This window comes from Bombina bombina, unplaced genomic scaffold (genome assembly GCF_027579735.1).
Source record: "Bombina bombina isolate aBomBom1 unplaced genomic scaffold, aBomBom1.pri scaffold_426, whole genome shotgun sequence".
NCBI lineage: Eukaryota > Metazoa > Chordata > Amphibia > Anura > Bombinatoridae > Bombina > Bombina bombina.
Genome location: NW_026511105.1, coordinates 30,690 through 54,289, shown reverse-complemented (window position 1 = coordinate 54,289; position 23,600 = coordinate 30,690). Strand labels below are relative to the sequence as shown.

General features: G+C 42.4%; 1 protein-coding gene across 1 annotated transcript in view; it reads right to left on the bottom strand.

Annotated features, from left to right (window-relative positions):
• Window positions 1–579: 579 nt before the first annotated feature.
• LOC128643606 (mitochondrial sodium/calcium exchanger protein) overlaps window positions 580–23,600 on the bottom strand; it is a gene marked incomplete at its 5' end in the record, with an annotated part of 50,475 nt that continues 27,454 nt past the window's right edge. The window contains 3 exon segments of the mRNA XM_053696449.1: window positions 580–965; window positions 9,150–9,214; window positions 11,229–11,309. Of these exon segments, the coding sequence (XP_053552424.1) occupies window positions 768–965; window positions 9,150–9,214; window positions 11,229–11,309 (344 nt within the window).

Sequence of the window (23,600 nt, the reverse complement as noted above, 5' to 3'; positions counted from 1 at the left end):
GTTGTAGATTCGTTAGGCTGCTGAGGTGACTATAGTATATCGTACTGTCCGGTGTTGTAAAAAGCTCAGTAAGACAGGTATCAGCTGTCAGCACTGGTAACCCGGTGAGTCCGGGGGGGGGGGGGGGTGTCGCTACCTAGTAGTGGGCCGCCGCCTTAGGCCTTATGCTTCCGATCTGTGGCTCCGGTTTCATAAATACAGCAACTGCAAGCTGACATATAACCACAGACTGTTATGTGTCTATTGTTTGATGGTCAATGTAGAGGGATGTGCTGCTTGAGCTCAATAATCGGCGGATTAAAGAGGATTCTTGTAGAGCTCACAGAAAATGCGTCCTATCAGGTACGCCATTCGGACACGCCCCTACACACACGTTTTTAAATGTTTACTGTCCCTTTAAGTTTAATTGAATATTTTAGGAAGTTGTTTGTTTCTTTTGAATCCAAAAATAAAAACCAAAATCTTTGTTATACTTATAAAATATATTTATATGTTTTTACACAAACCTCTCTTAAAAATAATATAATTTACATATAAATAATCAAGTAATTGATACACCAGTTATTGCTACAAAATACCTAAAAAAAAAGCATGATTTTTTATTATTAAAATCAAGCAGCTTAAAATGTTTATGGCTTACAAACTTTTAGGTTAAAAGATTTTTTTTAACATTGCTTCCCCTCTCTTTGTAGGAAGTAACAATTAAGAAAATGTTTTTCTTTTTTTTAAAAAATACTGAATGCAATGTCCAATAGATTCCCTTTGTGTCAGTTTGCTGGCAATCTAATGACCCCAAATTCAGTTAGTAGGGCCACAGTTAGAAACAGCACATAGAGGAAGAACAATGCTACACCATATCCACAACGTAGATGGAAACATTGGGCAGTCACACTTATTAGGGAGAAGACCAGGCTGATCCCAAGGCTACCAGCCAAGATCCACCCTAGAAGACCTTGAGGCTCCAGCTGTAAAAAGAGAGAGGAAACAATTAGAAACAAGAGACACAAGGATAAACAGTGACCTACAGTCAGTGAGGATTTGAGACATCTACAGTAACAGGCAGCTTTTCAATTTTATTACAAACGCAGATATCTTAAATTACCACATCTAGCGAAGAAAAACTCCATGTAATATACCCATTTAGGAAATAAAATGGCGTTTAACCCTCAATGTCAATCAATCATCATCTGATCAAGGAAACAAATTTACCCAGATATGTATAGTTTCACCTATTGGCTGATACACTGAATTCTTCTGTCTGGGTACACTGAGAAGTGGTCAGCATTTGCAGTAGTCGCCTACATCTAAAGTTGTCAGTGTGTCTAAGCAAGAAGCAAATCTCTTGTAATGTTGGGGCCTTTATTATTGTGTTTTCAATTGAAACACTTTTAATGTAAAGTTTTTAATTTCTGAATTTTATACATTAGCTAAAACAGCACCACTGCATGGGGCGGTGCTTGTTCTCTTTGTGTTTCTCTGATATTTGTTTTCCCCACTAAACATACAAACTGGAGAGGCTTCCCTGATCTGATCCATAGGACATCTTAACCATTCACTATAATGGGAGTGAGCGACAGACTATGAAATGCAGATTTAAAATGTAAACATAGAAGAAGGGATGACAGAAAAAAACCCCACGAAAATAGTAAAACAAAAGACAAGCAGCGAGTAAGGAAATTGAGAAGAAAATATCATAGAAAACAGTTTATTGAGGGGCGGAGTTTAGCCACGCAGGCCGATGGCAGCTTCTTGCTAGAGCTCCTGAGCCCCGTGATGTAATGTATGCATAAAAAGAGCATCTGGGATTATTTTATTAATGTCCCCATTAAGTTTAATAGATGAACAGCAGGTGTGATCATATACCGAGGGAACAAACGAACAACGGCCACAGAGAACAACATAGAAACAGATTGTGGATACACTGAAGCCTGTGTCACACACACCGGAGCAAACAGTGACAAGCAGAGCGGCTGTCTTACGAGACTGTAATGGGATTGGAAAGTCCTGATGACTAGCACCTGAAGACTAGAGACCGCTTGAAACAGGTGCGGGTGAGGCTAGTTGTGACGGAGGGTGAAGCTAACAAGGAGCCATACGGGAAGCGCAGGGCCCGACGACACGTGGGCATTAGCGGAGTCACACACAGATAACCCTGTGTAAAATAACATTGCACCGGAGGTGAGTTAACCACAACAAGTTGGGACATTGGAGGTATCGGCTGCAGTACAACACTTACCATAGCGCAGGGCCCCAATTCACACAGTCACTCAGGCAGTAAGCAGGCCTCCCTTCTACATTACTAAAACCGGAAGGAGCATATTTCAGGCAACTAAGAACGGAGTGTGTGGGCCTCCCAGGTACGCTTTGTGTCACGCACTAACACCCCCATATCCAACACACAGGGCCTACAAATAAAGAAAAAGAGTAATTCTGAACGACTTGTAGGAGCTGGGCAGCTTAGCATATAACAATAAAGAGCTCCTTTCTGCAAAGGTGCAGCATTTTGTATTATAGACAAATTAGCCTCTGGGGACATCTACATGATACAGCCAGCATAGCAGAAGGTGCTCTCCCCATCTAACATACACTGGGATGCCCAATAAAAAGAAGACCAGAGGGGAGAGAGGCTGCAGCAGCAGAACTTTAAGCCATTATCTCAAATCAAAAGACTCACAGACCACGGTTTCCTTAAACAAAGATTCTGCAGACCAGCATTCAACAATGGCTGAAATGGGCACAGCCAACTAATTATGTAACAAAGGAAGACCTCAGACTACTGTCTTCTAAAGAAGACATCAAAATAGTAATGCATGAGGTGCGTACTTTATACAAGGAACTACATAAAGACATATCTGAACTAAAAGACAGAATCACGGTTATTGAGGATAGTCAGACTACATCCTCTAGCACTGTGACACATCTTGCCACTAAAGTATCTTCTCAAGACGGTCTAATACAGTCTTTGAATGACAAGATAGAAGATTTAGATAATCGGAGTCGCTGAAATAACTTGAGGGTGAGAGGGGTACCCGAATCAGTATCACCTGTGGCAATAGAGGGATATCTTCAGAGCCTGTTCAGGACTGTTAAAGAGAGACACCCAACTCACCTGACATACTCATTGAAAGAGCGCACATGGCCCTGCGGCCCAGACCACCTCCCAAAGCACCTCCACGCAACATTATTCTTATAATTCTTAATTTCAGAGACAAGGAGGAAATTCTACTGAACTCCCGAACAAAGCAACCGCTCTTACATGCGGGTATCCCAGTACAAATTTACAGTGACTTGAGCCCGGTAACTCTGCAGAAGCGCAGATCCCTGTCACATATTACTTCTGTATTGCAAGTACACAGGATTCCGTATTGCTGGGGATTCCCGGTGGCAAATATAGCCACCAAAGATAATAAGAATATAATCTACCGCACAGAAGAAGATCTTCCACAGCTTTGCCGAGATCTTCAGGTTACTATACCACAATCAGCAACGTCAACGGCCCCTGCAACACAGCTGGAACCGACAACAGAAAATCCGGAAAGGCCCAACTAAGAACTTTTCTTCATTTTTGTAATGGTCCCGAGACTAGCTCATAAGAAACAGGACCTCAGGAGGGTGGGGACATGCCTTCCTTTGGTTATTAAGAGGACACAGCTAACGACTGCGAAGCAGGGCATGTAGCTCTTTGAAGATTGTGCCCAAAGTCAAATGCTTTCCTCCTCCAACATAGTAATAACTTGCTGTATTCTAGGTAACATCCATAACACTGTTTACTACTAAGCAGCAGACAGGTAAGACAATACTGAATGCATGTCTTGCTAGGGCTATGTTCCTGCCTGGTTGAGATTAAAAATAAAATGTGTTGTTAGATTCTGATAAGGTATATATGTGGGTCTATTGAAGATGTATTGGCAGGGTGAAGGGGAAATTTATGGCTAAATTACTTGATAAAGTATCCAAAAATACTGCTTGCTGTTGAGGAAGTACCAGTTAGTTGACAAATATTCAATTAAGAAGGTTAAACCATAATTGTTTGTCTACTGAATAATCCAATAAAGGTTTCTGCAACGCTGCCAACTTCTTGCATTTTATAAGCTGTGGATTCTCAACCAGGTTTTTGACTCTGCATAGCCACGGTAACAGTGGATTAGCTGAACTAGATTTAGATTCATTGTGGTTTTGCTGGGACTATATGGGGTGTATGAGCGTGTACCATATAAGACACCATTGGTGTAGCCCATTTCAACTGACCGAGAACTTTGGACTCTCTACAGCACTGCAATGGTTAAATACCTGAACTAGTGTCTAATATATTGTTGTTTGATGTTATTAATGTTTATAGTTTATAGTAGTTAACACATGTTTAATTGAAAAAACTAAAATATGTTTGTCTGCTAACCTTTCAATTCCTCGGATGTTTTCGTAAAGTTATCACTTATAGGTCAAGCTGAGTGTATAGATATTCCTTGTTATGGGTGATATATATGTAACAGTAAGTGAATCCCTAGATAGCTCTACAGAGAGAAGAGACCTATCTCTGTCTCATGTTTAATAAAAGATTAAGTTATAACGCATATACATCACGGGGACACATCCCCATTTAATTTCTTTGTTTCATTCTTTTCTCTGAGACTCTGTGGTTCACCACCGAGTTTCCTTCACACCTTCTATTAGGTGGTTATATCTATATACTTTTCAGCCCAGAGTTTACTCTAGTTTTCGTTACTAGATATCTTTCTGACTTATTTTCGCCTCTCTATTTTCTCCCCACTTACACACTATTTTCTGACTTTGTCTTTTCCTTTTCATAGTCCTCCCCTCCCCTTTTCCCTCATGAGAGCTAAGAGCTACACATACAATAGACCAGGGGGTTAGTCATGAGGACACTTAAGAGAAAAGAGACCACAGACCAAACCTTCACTTTATCTACAATAAATGTAAAAGGGTTAAATAGCCCAGGTAAAAGGTCGATTGTCACAAGAGAACTTAATAAACAAGGCCACTCCATACTATTTTTACAGGAAACCCATTTTCAGAAAGGTAGGGAGTTTGTCTGGAATAATTTGAAGTATCCCTTGATGTACTAATGCCAAAAAGAAAAATGGGGTGGGTATATTACTCCATGGGTCCATCCCATTAAAGCCATCAACAATAATTAAAGACCCAGAAGGACGTTACATAATGATAGTGGGCCTCCTGTTTGGGAGACCTATTACCCTTCTCAATGTTTATGGCCCCAATACAGAGCAGCATTGCTTTATTAAAAAAAATTCACGCCTTTTACTAGACCACCGTAAGGGAATGGTATTGTTGGGTGGGGACTTCAATTTTTCTTTTAACCCACTCATAGACACCTCTAACTATCAAGCACACCTAAAAATATTCTAAAGTCCGCCAAGAACGCTATTCATGACCTTAATTTGCATGACATCTGGCGCACTCTACACCCCACGACGAATGATTTCACATATTATTCTAATGTACATAAAAAATACTCTCGAATTGACTACATATTCACGGACTCAATAGGTCTCTCCTCGGTGAGCGCAAGTGAAATCGGCTCAATAACATGGTCAGACCATGCACCGGTCACCTGTACGGTGGTTTGGCCTGAAACACCTCTGACTGAGTTTGTGTGGAGACTGGATGACCACTTACTACCAGATCCACTTATCTCGGAAAAAATAGGTAAAACGTTGATGGAATTTTTCACTTTTAACACTCATAATGATACATCCAGCACTGGGAGGCACACAAATGTGTTGTTAGGGGTGAGCTCATTAAAATTAGAGCAAAAAGACTGATTGACAAAAGACAAATGTACGACAATCTATACTCCAGTATATACCTTTTAGAGCAAAAACACAAAGCTAACCCAGGGAATCCCTCCCTCTGGGCACAATTGACTAATACCAGAAAGGAGCTGAAATACCTTATTGTATCAGATGCGCAGCGACAGGCTCTTTACCTTCGTTGTCTGTACTACGACGAGGGTAATAAACCAGGCAGGCTGTTGGCCAGGTCTGTGCAAAGGAAAAAATATAAATCATTTATACACTCTGTTAAGACAGCAAATTCAGGGGAGATAAGGAATAGCCAGCGAGTTTAGACAATACTACCAGTCCCTCTATAACTTAAATTCACCTACGGACTCATCGGTTGTCTCACAGTCTGATAATAAACAACATCTAATTACGGAATATCTGAGAGACCTTCCCCTTAATGCTCTGTCAGGGGAAGAGTCATCCACTCTCGATTTACCCATTACCGAAAAAGAAATATTGCAAGCCATAAAAGAATTACCATCCGGGAAATGCCCAGGACCTGATGGTTTCACACCAAAATATTACAAAACCTATAGGGCCCTCTTAGCCCCTCACCTTATCACTTTCTTTAACGAGTTGACAACCACCAAAAAACTTCCACGACAGATGCTTGAAGCGCATATCTCGGTTCTGCCCAAGCCGGGTAAACCCTCAAACACTCCGAGCAATTTTCGTCCAATCTCTCTTCTGAATACGGACATAAAAATCCTGGCAAAGGTTCTGGCCAATCGTATAAACCAAATTCTCCCTTAGTTGATTTCCACAGATCAGGTGGGCTTTGTGCCTGGCCGAGAGGCCAAAGACAATACCATCAGAATACAGCACATTATAAACTACGCAAGGGCCAATTCTCTTCCTCTCTCACTCTTATCAACAGACGCCGAAAAGGCCTTTGATAGAGTGGATTGGCTCTATCTCAGACAAGTCTTATCTAAGATGAATTTTGGGGAACCTTTTCTACATATGATATTCTCACTTTATTCCACTCCAAATGCTAGAGTAAGAGTTAACGGCGGGCTATCTGACACATTTAATCTAACCAATGGAACCAGGCAGGGCTGCCCACTGTCACCGCTGCTATTTGTATTGTCTTCCGAAGCCCTGGCCCAGAGGATCCGACTTAATGAGCTGATCACGGGTATAAAAATTGGTAACATGAATAACAAATTAATGATGTATGCCGATGACATACTTTTTACCCTATCTAATATAGAAGTTGCAATCCCAGAACTACTGGTAGAATTACAAGCATATGGTCGGGTCTCTAATTGTCATCTAAATCTGTCTAAATCTGAGCTCCTCAACATTTCTTCTCCCCCTCAGATAGTAGACCGACTGGTCTCGGAGCACCACCTCAAAGTAGCCGAATCCAAGCTTAAATACTTAGGTATATATATCACTAAAGACTCTGGGTCCCTATTTTCAAATAACTATACTCCTCTGAAAAATAAGATTGTGAGGGATTTGGGCTCTTGGAATAACAAATCGCTTTCTTGGTTAGGCAGGGTGGGACTCATTAAGATGAATATCCTGCCCCGACTCCTGTATTTATTTCAAACTCTGCCGATACCGCTACCTTTAAAATTTATAGCACAGCTACAATCTATTATAGGTAACTTCATAGGAAGAGGTAGGAGAAATAGGGTGAGTAGACAAACTATGTGTTTGCCCAGGGGGAGAGGAGGACTTGGAGTACCTGACATTGCTCTATATAAGAAGGCCATAGCTTTACAACATATAATTGAATGGAGCCATAACTCAGAAAATCAGGCATGGTTCCAATTAGATAATAATATACTCGACAGGGGTAATGTGGCGACATTGGCATGGACAGAAGTTAAAAAACGCCCAGACACCATTTCTATGTATCCAACTGTAGCAGAGACGTTCAGGGAATGGGATAAATTAATTGCAACAAATACACATATCTCATCCATTCACTCTCCGCTCCTCCCCATCAGAGAAAACCCAGACTTACCCATCCGTAGCTCACAAACATCTGGTAAACCAACATATGGACTAAGAGAGGGTACACTGTACTATGTAATAGATCAAGGGAAGATTGTGACTCTAGAAAAATTACAAACGTGGGACAAAGCATTATTCCACAATTGGCTAACAAGAGCGCAATTGGTACATTTCATTATTACTCACAAACACAAGCACAAATTTTAGAGGGAACTTACTACTTTTGAGAAGTTATGTACATAACCCATACCTCCAAGACATACAATTTCTATTTTATACAAACTTCTTTTGCTTCAAGACGACCACACTCTACCAACATACACACAGGCTTGGAAAGCTGAATTAGGTACTGAATTTGAAGCTAAAATGTGGCGTAGCTCCTTTCATCAAGCAATGCAGGCCTCTTCATCAGCTGGTATGCAGGAAATGCATTTTAAATTAATTAGTTGCTGGTATCAGACACCAGCCAGGATTCACAGATCTTTTTCACATGCTAGTGATAGATGCTGGAGAGGTTGCGGACAAAGGGGATCCATGTACCACATCTGGTGGACTTGTCCTACCATCAGAAACTATTGGAAAGAGGTATTTTCTTCAATGTCCACCATTATTGATATACCATTAGAACCTAATTTCAACACTCTGTTATTTCTAGAAATACCCAAGATACAAAATAAAATTAAAAAGTCGCTCCTGATGATTATGATTAATAGTAGTAAAAAACTGATACCTAAACACTGGAAATCCAATGCACCCCCTACTCTATCGGAATGGCACTCCCAAACGGATGACCTGATGAGATTGGAACGTTTTAATTACTTAAAGACAGATCAGTTGGATAAATATCAGGGGATGATGGACCTGTGGGGTAGTAGTAGAATTTGAGGGTGATTACAAACAATCTCTGTATGGTCTGCACTGACTGCATCGGAAAAGTGATTCTTGCTTTCCATTTAATATATTGAATGAGGCTCTCGTTCGGAAAGGTCCCCCCCTTCCCTCCCCCACCTACCTTCCACTTTCTTCTTATTCAACTCTTTTCTTTTTTCTTCTTTACTATCATAGTTACAAGTTCTTGGATCAGAACAAAAGATTGACAGATCTTTGAATCATTAGGAACTATTGCCGTTGATCTGATAGAAAATTTGATATATTATATGACTTCACATATGGACAATAGTGGTTCGTTTGTATCACGTTGATTCTGTGAATCTGAATTTATTTTGCCTATGTTGTAACCTTGAATTCTCTAATAAAAATCTTTAAAAAAAAACAAACAAAAAAACAGTTTATTGAGACTATTTAAATGACTCTATAGGATTGAGCTATGGTAAAATAAAAGTCTAGGCACATACAGACCTGTAACACTGTTTGACCAGGTCCCATCTGCAGCAGGCACCCAAGTCCCACTCCAATCAACACATCTGCAATAAAGGTCAGGAAAAGAATGAAGCTGACTGGCTTTAGGATATATCTGACTACCATGTTTAAGGGACAGCCAGGCCCAAGTCCTTTCCCCTCCCTGTAACCATGTGCAGTATGCTTACTCCTGTGAAACTGTACAGGTAAATCAGCAGCAGAGCACATTGTGGTAAAGCAGGGGTTTGCATTTATACCTTTATATAGAGGCAGTGCAAGGGCTATGGGTGTAGTCTGGGGTTTGATGTAGCCAAACAAACATATTTGGATGGCAGATAAGAACCATAGGCCCAAATAGTCTGCCAAAATGTCCTATAAAGTGTAAGTTTGATTAGTTTGTAGGACAGCTTTACACTTATCACAGGCATTCTTAGAATCCCCCACAGTATCTACTGCCTCTAATAGAAGCTTATTCTATAAATCAACTACCCTTTATGTGAAGTGCTTCCTCAAATTGCTTTTAAACCAGCTACCCTTCAATGTGAGATTATGACCCCTTCTTCTCGAGTTGACCTTTATGTAAAAAAATGCTTGCAGCCCTGACTTTAATAAGCTTCTTAATTAATAGCTGACATCAAGAGGAGTGTAGAGGCACATGCATAAGGTCTGCAGACTAACATGACATATAAATGCAATTAAGGGGCGTTAATCATATCTGGGTCTGATGTGTTTTTAGAACTAGAAAAAACGTGGTTTTAGTCTTGGGCCTGATGTGTGCATACATCTGACAATAAAGCACAGAGGAACAATCAGTCTGAAATGAGGCTATATACATCTAAAAAAAAAAACAAGGGAGTTTATCTGTTCTGGGGTTTAATGTGTATTCATAGCTATTTGCCTATATAGGTGTCGTGATGGGGTATGAATAATAAGGGTCAGATTTTCCAAAGCTCTCTTTAACTTGTATTTATTCTAAAAATAGAATTGATATAAGTGCTGGGTGCTTCCCTGTTAAAATAAATCTCCTTAGAGTGCATCCCAGAGAGCTTTATTACTTTCTATGGGAGCTCCAATATCTCTAGGACTTCTAGATTCCATCTGTTTTCTTTAAGAATTCAGTAAGGTCTGCCCCTCTAAAATCTGCAAGAAGATTTCACTTCAAGCTGTAGAGTTTGGAGAATGAGGCCCTAAGTGCCAGTAAGGCTTTGTATGGGTTCTGTGGTACACAGTGTGTGCTGTGCATCTGGGTGGTTGTTGTGTTTGTATGGGTGATATCAGAAGATACAATTTCTATGTGTATGCACTATTTGTGTACATTTATAGGCATATCTACTAATATAGAGTAAATCAAGAAGGGTTACCAGCGCTCAATTGAAAATCTACTATCAATAATGAGTAGAAGTTTGGACAGTTTGTGTGGAACTGTGTACCTTAGTACGTGGTTGTGGTCCTTGATTTTCCGGGCACTCAGAGTCATGACGAGTGACTCTGAGTGCCCGGAAAATCAAGGACCACTTTTGGGAATACCATACTCTGGCGAGACACCAAGACAACAACACCAAGGGCTTGGAAGTTTCAAAGATAATCAGTACCATACACAAGTTCGCACGAAACAAAGGAAATCTTCACCACCAAGCATCCGATTCTGAGAGGCACACACCACCGACCTGAAAAGAGCGAACAGGTATCTGATAGACGCCCATACATTACCTCATACGATTGAGGTAATCTCCGGTAAGGGGACACCCATTCTCCACTTTGCAAATCTTTATTACTATATGTGACCACCATACGAACTTAGCATATGAACTTTTAAACAAAGTGCAAATTGTTCTATATGTTTGTTTAATTGCCTAAAGGGGAATTTGATATATCCACCTTCACCTTGTATTGATAGTGCTGAATTACATTTGATCAAGACTCTCTTTTATACAATCAATATCTACTAATATGCTTATTTTCTAGTATGTGTGCAAACAATTAATTCATTTGAATGCTGGTTTTAGTTCTCAATCTATGTCTGACCTTGGTTGCAGCCCCATTTCAGTTACATATTGCAAGAAGTAATTTAAAGGATACTAAATATAATGCCCCCAAAACAAGCAGAAAATGCCATACGAGGGTATCCCTGGCGGGCCAGTGTGAGATCGGACACAAAATCTGTCAAGAGAGAAAGGATAAATTAGCAAGGCTTTTCAAGGCCCTCCACATGAATATCCAGGTAGCTAGCAGAGAACTTTGTATATACTTTGTTGATGAACTAAAATAATGTCTTACAGATATATGGACCTGGATAGCACTCTCAGTCAGTCAGTCAGTGGGTTAACCAGATAAACAACAAACCATCGGCTAGATTATGAGTTTTGCGTTATGGTGAAAAAGCAGCGTTATGGCTCTTTTTCACTACCGCTGGTATTACGAGTCTTGCAGGTATATCTGTACCGCACACTTTTTTTGGCCGTAACGCAACGTAACTACCGAAGCTTTCAAAAAGTCCTTTTTCAATGGGACTTCCACAGGGCCAGTATTACGAGTTTGCCTGTCCGGCCAAAAAGTGAGCGGTACAGCCTATACAGTCAAGATCCGTACTGTAAACTGAAAGTCAGTAGTTATGGCTTTTATGTTACAGAGCTGTAGCATAAAACTCATAACTAAAGTGCTAAAAAGTACACTAACACCCATAAACTACCTATTAACCCCTAAACCGAGGCCCTCCCGCATCGCAAACACTAGAATTAAATCATTAACCCCTAATCTGCCGCTCCGGACATCGTCGCCACTATAATAAACATATTAACCCCAAAACCGCCGCACTCCCACATCACACACACACTAGTTAAATATTATTAACCCCTAATCTGCTGTACCTAACATCGCTGCAACCTATATTACTGTTATTTACCCCTAATCTGCTGCCCCCAAAATCGCCGCCATTATACTAAAGTTATTAACCCCTAAACCTAAGTCTAACCCTAACCCTAACACCCACTAACAATTTAAATTATTCAAAATAAAAATTACAATTACTACCTAACTAATTCCTAATAAAAACTAAATACTTACCTGTAAAATAAAACCTAAGCTAGCTACAATATAACTAATAGTTACATTGTATCTATCTAAGGTTTTTTTTTTTTACACAGGTAAGTTTGTATTTATTTTAACTAGGTAGACTAGTTAGTAAATAGTTATTAACTATCTATTAACTTAAAAAGGCCTTTTTTGCGGGGCATTGCCCCAAAGAAACAGAATTTATGCTTACCTGATAAATTACTTTCTCTTGTGGTGTATCCAGTCCACGGATTCATCCTTTACTTGTGGGATATTCTCCTTCCCTACAGGAAGTGGCAAAGAGAGCACACAGCAGAGCTGTCCATATAGCTCCACCCCCCCCAGTCATTCGACCAAAGGTTAGGAAGAAAAAGGAGAAACCATAGGGTGCAGTGGTGACTGTAGTTTAAACAATTTTTTTTTTACCTGACTCAAGTGCCAGGGCGGGCCGTGGACTGGATACACCACAAGAGAAAGTAATTTATTTCTGTAAGCATAAATTCTGTTTTCTCTTGTAAGGTGTATCCAGTCCACGGATTCATCCTTTACTTGTGGGACACCAATACCAAAGCTTTAGGACACGGATGAAGGGTGGGAACAAGACCGGTACCTTAAACGGAAGGCACCACTGCTTGCAAAACCTTTCTCCCAAAAATAGCCTCCGAAGAAGCAAAAGTATCGAATTTGTAAAATTTGGAAAAAGTATGCAGTGAAGACCAAGTCGCTGCCTTACAAATCTGTTGAACAGAAGCCTCATTTTTAAAAGCCCATGTGGAAGCCACTGCTCTGGTAGAATGAGCAGTAACAGTTTCAGGAGGCTGCTGGCCAGCAGTCTCATAGGCCAAACGGATGATGCTTTTCAGCCAAAAGGAAAGAGAGGTAGCAGTCGCTTTCTGACCTCTCCTCTTACCAGAATAGATAACAAACAAGGAAGATGTTTGTCTGAAATCCTTAGTTGCTTGTAAATAAAACTTTAAAGCACGAACTACATCAAGATTGTGTAACAGACGTTCCTTCTTCGAAGGAGGATTAGGACACAGAGAAGGAACAACTATTTCCTGGTTAATATTCTTGTTAGAAACAACTTTAGGAAGAAAACCAGGTTTGGTACGCAAAACTACCTTATCTGCGTGAAACACCAGGTAAGGTGAATCACACTGCAAAGCAGATCATTCTGAGACTCTTCGAGCAGAAGAGATAGCTACCAAAAACAAAACTTTCCAAGATAACAACTTAATATCTATGGAATGTAAAGGTTCAAACGGAACCCCTTGAAGAACTGAAAGAACTAGATTTAGACTCCATGGCGGAGCCACGGGTTTAAAAACAGGCTTGATTCTGACTAAAGCCTGAGTAAACGCTTGAACGTCTGGTACCACTGCCAGACGCTTGTGTAAAAGGATAGACAGAGCAGATATCTGTCCTTTTAAGGAACTAGCTGACAATCCTTTCTCCAATCCTTCTTGGAGGAAAGACAATATCCTGGGAATCCTAATCTTACTCCATGAGTAACCCTTGGATTCACACCAACAAAGATATTTCCGCCATATCTTATGGTAGATTTTCCTGGTGACAGGTTTTCTAGCCTGAATCAGAGTATCTATAACTGACTCCACGCTTTGATAGAATTAAGCGTTCAATCTCCAAGCAGTCAGACGCAGAGAAATTAGATTTGGATGCTTGAACGGACCCTGTATTAGAAGATCCTGCCTCATTGGCAATGTCCATGGTGGGACAGATGACATGTCCACTAGGTCTGCATACCAAGTCCTGCGTGGCCACGCAGGCGCTATCAGAAACACCAAAGCATTCTCCTGCTTGATTCTGGCAACCAGACGAGGGAGAAGAGGAAACGGTGGAAAAGCATAAGCCAGATTGAAGGACCAAGGCGCTGCTAGAGCATCTATCAATACCGCCTTGGGATTCCGGGACCTGGACCCATAGAGAGCAAGTTTGGTGTTCTGACGGGACGCCATCAGATCCAACTCTGGAGTGCCCCATAGCTGAGTCAGCTGGGCAAATACCTCCGGGTGGAGTTCCCACTCCCCCGGGTGAAAAGTCTGACGACTTAGAAAATCCGCCTCCCAGTTGTCTACTCCTGGGATGTGAATTGCTGAGAGATGGCAGGAGTGATCCTCCGCCCACCTGATTATTTTGGTTACTTCTGTCATCGCTAGGGAACTCTTTGTTCCCCCCTGATGATTGACGTAAGCTACAGTCGTGATGTTGTCCGACTGAAATCTGATGAATTTGGCCGCAGCTAGTTGAGGCCATGCCTGAAGAGCGTTGAATATCGCCCTCAGTTCCAGAATGTTTATCGGGAGAAGAGTTTCTTCCCGAGACCATAAGCCCTGAGCTTTCAGGGAGTCCCAGACCGCACCCCAGCCTAACAGACTGGCGTCGGTCGTTACAATGATCCACTCTGGCCTGCGGAAACATATATTTCCTGAGACAGGTGATCCTGAAACAACCACCAGAGAAGAGAATCTCTGGTCTCCTGGTCCAACTGAATTTGAGGAGACAAATCTGCATAATCCCCATTCCACTGTTTGAGCATGCATAGTTGCAGTGGTCTGAGGTGTATCCGAGCAAAAGGGACTATGTCCATTGCTGCTACCATTAATCCGATTGTCTCCATGCACTGAGCTACAGATGGCCGGGGAATGGAATGAAGTAGTTAAGAGTTTTAATTTTCTGACCTCCGTCAGAAATATTTTCATTTCTACCGAGTCTATTAGAGTCCCTAGGAAGGGAACCCTTGTGAGAGGGGAAAGAGAACTCTTTTTGATGTTCACCTTCCACCTATGAGACCTCAGAAAGGCCAATACAATCTCCGTGTGAGACTTGGCTCTTTGGAAAGACGGCGCCTGAATTAAGATGTCGTCTAGGTAAGGCGCCACTGCTATGCCCCGCGGTCTTAGGACCGCCAGGAGGGACCCTAGCACCTTTGTGAAAATTCTGGGAGCAGTGGCTAAGCCGAAGGGAAGAGCCACAAACTGGTAATGCTTGTCCAGAAAAGCGAACCTGAGAAACTGGTGATGATCTTTGTGGATAGGAATGTGTAGGTATGCATCCTTTAGATCCACGGTAGTCATATATTGACCTTCCTGGATCATTGGTAAGATTGTTCCGAATGGTCTCCATTTTGAATGATGGGACTCTGAGGAATCTGTTTAGAATTTTTAGATCCAGGATGGGTCTGAAAGTTCCTTCTTTTTTGGGAACCACAAACAGGTTTGAGTAAAAACCCAACCCTTGTTCCGTAATTGGAACTGGGTGGATCACTCCCATGGTATGTAGATCTTCTACACAGCGTAAAAACGCCTCTTTCTTTGTCTGATCTGTAGACAGACGAGAAATGTGGAACCTTCCCCTTGGAGGAGAGTCCTTGAATTCTAGAAGATATCCCTGGGATACAATCTCTAATGCCCAAGGATCGTGTACATCTCTTGCCCAGGCCTGAGCGAAGAGAGAGAGTCTGCCCCCTACTAGATCCGGTCCCGGATCGGGGGCTACCCCTTCATGCTGTCTTGGTGGCAGCTGCAGGCTTTTTGGCCTGTTTACCCTTATTCCAGCCCTGGTAAGGTTTCCAGGTTGCCTTGGGCTGTGAAGCGTTACCCTCTTGCTTTGCAGCCGGAGAGGATGAAGCGGGGCCGTTCCTGAAATTACGAAAGGAACGAAAATTAGCTTTGTTCTTTGTCTTAAAGGGCTTGTCCAGAGGGAGGAGCATGGCCTTTTCCCCCGGTGATTTCTGAAATAATCTCTTTCAATTCAGGCCCGAAGAGGGTCTTTCCTTTGAAAGGGATATTCAAAAGCTTGGATTTAGACGACACATCGGCCGACCAGGACTTTAGCCATAGCGCCCTGCGCGCCAAAATGGCGAAACCTGAATTTTTTGCCGCTAACTTAGCTATTTGGAAAGCGGCGTCAGTGATAAGAGAATTAGCTAGCTTTAGAGCCTTAATTCTATCCATAATTTCCTCATATGAGGTCTCCGTCTGGAGCGAGTCTTCCAGCGCCTCAAACCAGAAAGCAGCTGCAGTAGTTACAGGAATAATGCAGGCAATAGGTTGGAGAAGAAAACCTTGTTGAACAAAAATTTTCTTGAGTGAACCCTCTAATTTTTTATCCATAGGGTCTTTAAAAGCACAACTGTCTTCAATTGGTATGGTTGTGCGTTTAGCAAGTGAAGAAACAGCCCCCTCCACCTTAGGGACCGTCTGCCACGAGTCCCGCATGGGGTCAGATATGGGGAACATTTTCTTAAAAACGGGAGGGGGAAGAAAGGGGACACCTGGTCTATCCCACTCCCTAGTAACGATATCCGCAATCCTCTTAGGGACCGGAAACGCATCAGTGTAAACAGGGACCTCTAGGTACTTGTCCATTTTACACAATTTCTCTGGTACCACCAAAGGGTCGCAGTCATCCAGAGTAGCTAATACCTCCCTGAGCAAAATGCGGAGGTGTTCTAGTTTAATGTATCTGAATCTGTCTGAGGAGGAACCCTTCCTGAATCAGAGACTTCTCCCTCAGACATCAAATCCCTCGCTCCCACTTCAGAGCGTTGTGAGGGTATATCAGATACAGCTACCAAAGCGTCAGAATGCTCATAATCTTTTCTTAAAACTGAGCTATCACGCTTTGCAGGTAACACGGGCAGTTTAGATAAGAAAGTTGCAAGAGAATTATCCATGACTGCCGCTAAGTCTTGTAATGTAAAAGGGTTAGACGCACTAGAGGTACTATGCGTCGCTTGAGCGGGCGTAACTGGTTGTGACACTTGGGGAGAGGCAGACGGGCTACCCTTGTTACCTTCAGTCTGAGAATCATCTTGGGCCACATTCTTAAGTGCAACAATATGATCTTTAAAGTGTATAGACATATCAGTACAAGTGGGACACATTCTGAGAGGGGGTTCCACCATGGCTTCTAAACACATTGAACAAGGATTTTCCTTGGTGACAGACATGTTTAACAGACTAGTAGTATACACAAACAGGCTTGGAAATCACTTTAATCAAATAAAAAACACAATTTGAAAAAACATTACTGTGCCTTTAAAGAGATAAAAAAAGGCACACAATTTTGCAAAACAGTGAAAAATGCAGTAATCCTTTTGAAATTTTCACAGTATGTATCTAAAGCCTTAGTAAGATTGCACCACTAGTAGCAAAACGATTAACCCCTTAATGCCCAAACCGGAGCAGCCTAAAGCCAACACCCGGTTAAAATTACTACAGTACCTTGCCACAGCACTGCTGTGGCCCTACCTGCCCTTAGGGACCAGATTTGGGGGAATATAGCTTCCTTTAGGCCCTCAAACAGCAGCAGGACCCTCCATGTGAAGCAGCATGAACTTCTATGTAATTCTAACTGCGCATCTGAGGCGCAAAATTAGGCCCCTCCCACTCTACTCCGGAGCTGTGAGGCCTAAAAAATCACTCCAAAGTGAATAAAAAATAGCCATGTGGGTAATAACCCCAGAAAGAACCCAAAAGGACTTTCAAAGTGTCTTTTTTCCTAAGAAAACAATCGATTGCCCTGAATTAGTGTCAACCAGCATAATTAGCCCTGTTATGTAAGCATTCAATTCCTTACTAAGTATCTGAACATAGCTTACCCTCCCCTCATGGGGATATTGTCAGTCTCTTCTAGCATTATCTCAGTCTTGTCTAGAAATAAATGTCTGAACATACCTTATTGCAGTTCCCCTGCAAACTGTTCCCCCCAACTGAAGTTTTCTGGAAGTCCTGTGTGGGAACAGTAGTGGATTTTAGTTACAACATGCTAAAATCATTTTCCTCTCAGCAGAAATTTTCATCACTTTTCTGCTAGAGAGTAAATAGTACAAACCGGTACCATTTAAAATAACAAACTTTTGATTGAAGATAATAAAAACTACAATTCTAACACCACATTCACTTTACCCTCCCGAGAGAGACCCTAGTGCTTAGAGCCGGCAAAGAGAATGACTGGGGGGTGGAGCTAGAGGGGGAGCTATATGGACAGCTCTGCTGTGTGCTCTCTTTGCCACTTCCTGTAGGGAAGGAGAATATCCCACAAGTAAAGGATGAATCAGTGGACTGGATACACCTTACAAGAGAAAATTAGCTCTTTTACCTGTAAAAGAAAATACAAACAACCCCCCAACAGTAAAACCCACCACCCACACCCCCAAATAAAATCCTATCTAAAAAACCTAAGCTGAAAAGGGCATTTGGATGGGCAGTGCCCTTAAAAGTAATTTAGCTCTTTTTCAGCCCAAACCCTAATCTAAAAATAAAACCCACCCAATAAACCTTTAAAAAAACCTAACACTAACCCCCGAAGATCCATTTACAGTTTTTGAAGACCGGACATCCATCCTAAACGAACCTGGGAGAAGTCTTCATCCAAGCGTCAAGAAGTCCTCAACGAAGCCGGGAGAAGTCTTCATCCAAGCGTAAAGAAGTTGTCCTCCAGGCGGGCAGAAGTCTTCATCCAGACGGCATCTATCTTCATCCTTCCGACGTGGAGCGGCTCCATCTTCAAGACATCCGGCGCGGAGCATCCTCTTCATACGGTCCCAGCCGTACACTGAAGGTTCCTTTAAAGGATGTCATCCAAGATTGCGTCCCTTGAATTCTGATTGGCTGATAGAATTCTATCAGCCAATCGGAATTAAAGGTGAAAAAATCCTATTGGCTGATTGCATCAAATCAGCCAATAGGATTGAACTCGCATTCTATTGGCTGTTCCAATCAGCCAATATAATGCAAGCTCAATCCTATTGGCTGATTAAATCAGCCAATAGGAATTCAAGGGACGCCATCTTGGATGGCGTAATTTAAAGGAACCTTCAGTGTACGGCTGGGACCGTATGAAGAGGATGCTCCGCGCCGGATGTCTTGAAGATGGAGCCGCTCCGCGTCGGAAGAATGAAGATGCCGTCTGGATGAAGACTTCTGCCCGCCTGGAGGACCACTTCTTTCAGCTTGGATGAAGACTTCTCCCGGGTTCGTTGAGGACTTCTTGCCGCTTGGATGAAGAATTCTCCCGGCTTTGTTGAGGATGGATGTCCGGTCTTCAAAAACTGTAAGTGGATCTTCGGGGGTTAGTGTTAGTTTTTTTTTACGGGTTTATTGGGTGTGTTTTAATTATAGATTAGGGGTTTGGGCTGAAAAAGAGCTAAATGCCCTTTTAAGGGCAATGCCCATCCAAATGCCCTTTTCAGGGCAATGGGGAGCTTAGGTTTTTTTAGATAGGATTTTATTTGGGGGGTTTGGTTGCGTGGGTGGTGGGTTTTACTGTTGGGGGGTTGTTTGTATTTTTTTTTTACAGGTAAAAGAGCTGATTTCTTTGGGGCAATGCCCTGCAAAAGGCCCTTTTAAGGGCTATTTGCAGTTTAGTTTAGGCTAGTGGGTTTTTTATTTGGGGAGGGGGGGGCTGTTTTATTTTGATAAGGCTATTAGATTAGGTGTAATTAGTTTTTTTTTTGTAATTTAGTGAATTGTATTTAATTAATGTAATTTATTTAATTGTAGTGTAAGGTTAGGTGTTAGTGTAAGACAGGTTAGGTTTTATTTTACAGGTAAATTTGTATTTATTTTAACTAGGTAGCTAGTAAATAGTTAACTATTTACTAACTAGTCTACCTAGTTAAAATAAATACAAACTTGCCTGTGAAATAAAAATAAAACCTAAGCTAGCTACAATATAACTATTAGTTATATTGTAGCTAGCTAAGGTTTTATTTTACAGGTATTTAGTTTTAAATAGGAATTAGTTAGGTAGTAATTGTAATTTTTATTTGGAATAATTTAAATTATGTTAAAGTTAGTGGACGTTAGGGTTAGACTTAGGTTTAGGGGTTAATAACCTTAGTATAGTGGCAGCGATTTTGGGGGCAGCAGATTAGGGGTTAATAACAGTAAATATTGTAGCAAGCTTAGGGTTTATTTTATAGGTAAGTATTTAGTTTTAAATAGGAATTAGTTAGGTAATGATAGTAATTTTTATTTAGATTTATTTTAATTATATTAAAGTTAGTGGGTGTTAGGGTTAGACTTAGGGTTAGGGGTTAATAACTTTAGTATAGTGGCGGTGACGTTGGGGGCGGCAGATTAGGGGTAAATAAGTGTAGGTAGGTGGTGGCGATGTTAGGGGCGGCAGATTAGGGGTTAATAAGTGTAGGTAGGTGGCGGTGATGTCGGGGACGGCAGAATAGGGGTAAGTGTAGGTAGGTGGCGGCGATGTCGGGGGCGGCAGATTAGGGGTATTTAGAGGTTTTATGTTAGGTGTAAACTTAAGTTTTCTTTCCCCATAGGAATCAATGGGGCTGCGTTACAGAGCTTTACGCTCCTTTATTGCAGGTGTTAGGCTTTTTTTTAGCCGGCTCTCCCCATTGATGTCTATGGGGAAATCGTGCACGAGCACGTAAAACCAGCTCAAAGCAGCGCTGGTATTGGAGTGCGGTATGGAGTTCAATTTTGCTCAACGCTGCAATAATGCCTGCTAACGCCGGGTTTTTGCAAACCTGTAATAGCAGTGCTATAGGGAGGTGAGCGGTGGAAATAACTTGCAAGTTAGCACCAAGCCGCTCATAACGCAAAACTCGTAATCTAGCCGCATGTTTTTCATGACAAAATTCCAGAATTATAAGGTACTCTTTGCAACCACTTGCTAAATTATTTTGCTCTACAGATATGTGGCAACAATATATTAACAAGGTTTATGGTATATAAAAAATTACCTATAAAAAGTATGGCTACATATTTGCATTTATTGACAACCATGTGTTAAGAAAATCGGCATGGTAAAAAACATAAATTATGCTTACCTGATAATTTTCTTTTCTTCTGATTGAAAGAGGCTACAGCTGCATTTGTTACTTTTGGAAAATAAGAACCTGGCCACCAGTAGGAGGCAAAGACACCCCAGCCAAAGGCTTAAATACTCCTCCCACTTCCCTCATCCCCCAGTCATTCTGCAGAGGAACAAGGAACAGTAGAATAAATATCAGGGTGAAAAAGGTGCCAGAAGAATAAAAACAAAGACGCCCCAAATAAAAAAAACGGGTGGGGAGCTGTGGACTCTTTCCATCGAAAGAAAAGAAAATGATCAGGTAAGCATAATAAATATGTTTTTCTTCCTAAAATGAAAGAGTCCACAGCTGCATTCATTACTTTTGGGAAAACAATACCAAAGCTATAAAGGACACTGAATGCCAAAACGGGAGGGTACAATAGGCGGCCCATTCTGAGGACACCAAGCCTGAAAACCACTACCCAACAAAAAAAAAAAACCTGCTTCGTTTGAAGCCGAGAAAACAGGAAGGGAAGAGGCCCAAAGGACACTGACCAGCAGATAACCCGGAAGCCCAGCTAGAGACTGCAACATCAGACTCAACTGAGCCAACAGTCGGTCCCCCACCACACACCCTTCACTAGCGATGGGAACCCCAGCTGAAACTCCCAAAGGAATAAGGCAAGAAAGAACCAAATGGAAACTGAAAGGTTACCACAAACGCCATAAAAAGAAAAACTCCCAAATCAAACCAAGCTCGCAAGACCTAAATGGGTCCTGACAATAAGGGGAGGCAAGCCCAATCCAAATAGAAACCACAAGGTTTAGAACCAGGTAGCAGAACAAAGAAAATGTTCTCCCAACATCCTGCAAAGGATTGGAACAGCTAGCTAGCACACGGTCAAGGTGCAAACAGCTGCAGCTGGTTTCAAAGAGCAACCCTTCACTTGCCAGGCAGCAAGTCAACCAGCACCTAAGAACAACTGAAAACGGAGACCAAATGTCATCCGAACTCAGAACACTGAAGTATTCAGGCAAAAGTACATGTAGCAGACCCAGACAAAGGTAAACACCTGAGTCAAGAACACGCAGCCATCCTCAGGATGACACAGAAAAATACTTGCTAGAAGCGGCTACCAAATGTAGACTGCTAAACCTCCACTACAGAAGGCACACTCTAGGCAACCAAAAACGCTAGACCTACACATAGGTCTCGAAAATAAAAGGAGAGACCAGAACCTCAACGAGGATCAATGCGCCCTCAAGATCCGAGAAAAACAACGGATCTCAGGACCTACCTCCAGCCGGGCTAGCCCAAGCATCGGCGGGTCTGAAACTAGGGGACCAGAAAAAATGGCGCAGCCATTACACCAGTGCTCGGATGCCAACCCGAAACACCACATGGAGACCGTCGACAAGGCCGTAGACCTAGAGATCTAGTTAAGGCCCAACATAGACTCAAGGTGGAGCCAGCAACTCTCCAGATGGACAGAACAACCCAGAGAGCGTACCTCTTTCCGAAATAGGATAACCCGCCTGTCCCAACCTCCTGAAGACAGGAAAAGCCCTAAGATAGGGACCACACTTCCGAAAGAATATACGCCCCCCCCCCCAAGACAAAGGGGGCCGGCAACAGGGCCGGAAGGACAGAGCACCTGCCCCCAGGACACAGCCATAAGCTGAACCAAGAGAACAAATCTTCAACGCATTGACCAGGAAGGAATCCCCTGAAGATTTGAACTGGCTAGCACACAGACAAGGTGCCATAGCTGCAGTGGTTCAACAGCGAACCCTCTGCTTGCAGAGCAACAAAGCTATCACACTATTTCAGCAAGCTGACCAAGGAAAACCGACCACAGGCGAAAGGCAAGCCCAAGGGGCATCGGCACCCAGAAAAACCTAGCCAACTGAACCACTTCAACTATCCCAACCAAAAGGACACAGCCCATGTTTCCTGGAACTGGGGAACCCCAGACCAGCTCTAGATCCTAACAGTCCGGTACAACCCGCAACGGGATCCACAAAGGAAACGCTGAGTGAGAACCTCAGCCACCGGAAGAACCAGAGCGAGAAGAGGTCCAAGCCCCCAAACAAACAAGAACCCGGAAACTGAAATCCCCCGTCTGATATAAAAACCAGACCCCCGGGAGATAACCATACAATGTCCAAAGTAAAATGGACAACGAGAAAACTCGCAAGTCCCGAGACCACCGCTTGCCAGAGTCCAACGCTCCAAGGAGCTGAGGAAGCAAAGACCGAAACAAGGTCACTAGAGCCCGAGACGGAACCAGCCACAAGACGACCAAGAACAAGGGGATACCTCGAGGACAAAGTCATTAGAGCAAAGGCTAGTCTCCACATCACCCCCAAAAAATCAGAGGAGAAGATGAAAGAAGGATGAGGAGCATCCCCCAGCTCCGGGGAAGAAACCCTAAACAGGGCTCAAGGAGACCACACTGCCCATGTCCCTACAAGGGAACCAACTCCTGATGGGAACCAGGTCCCCTTAAGGAACCCAAGGAACGGACGAAGTCTGAAAGGTCTTAAGAACAGAACCACAGCAGGAACAAGTCCAAGGAAAATTCCAGAGCCTTAGAAGGCCAAACCACCCCA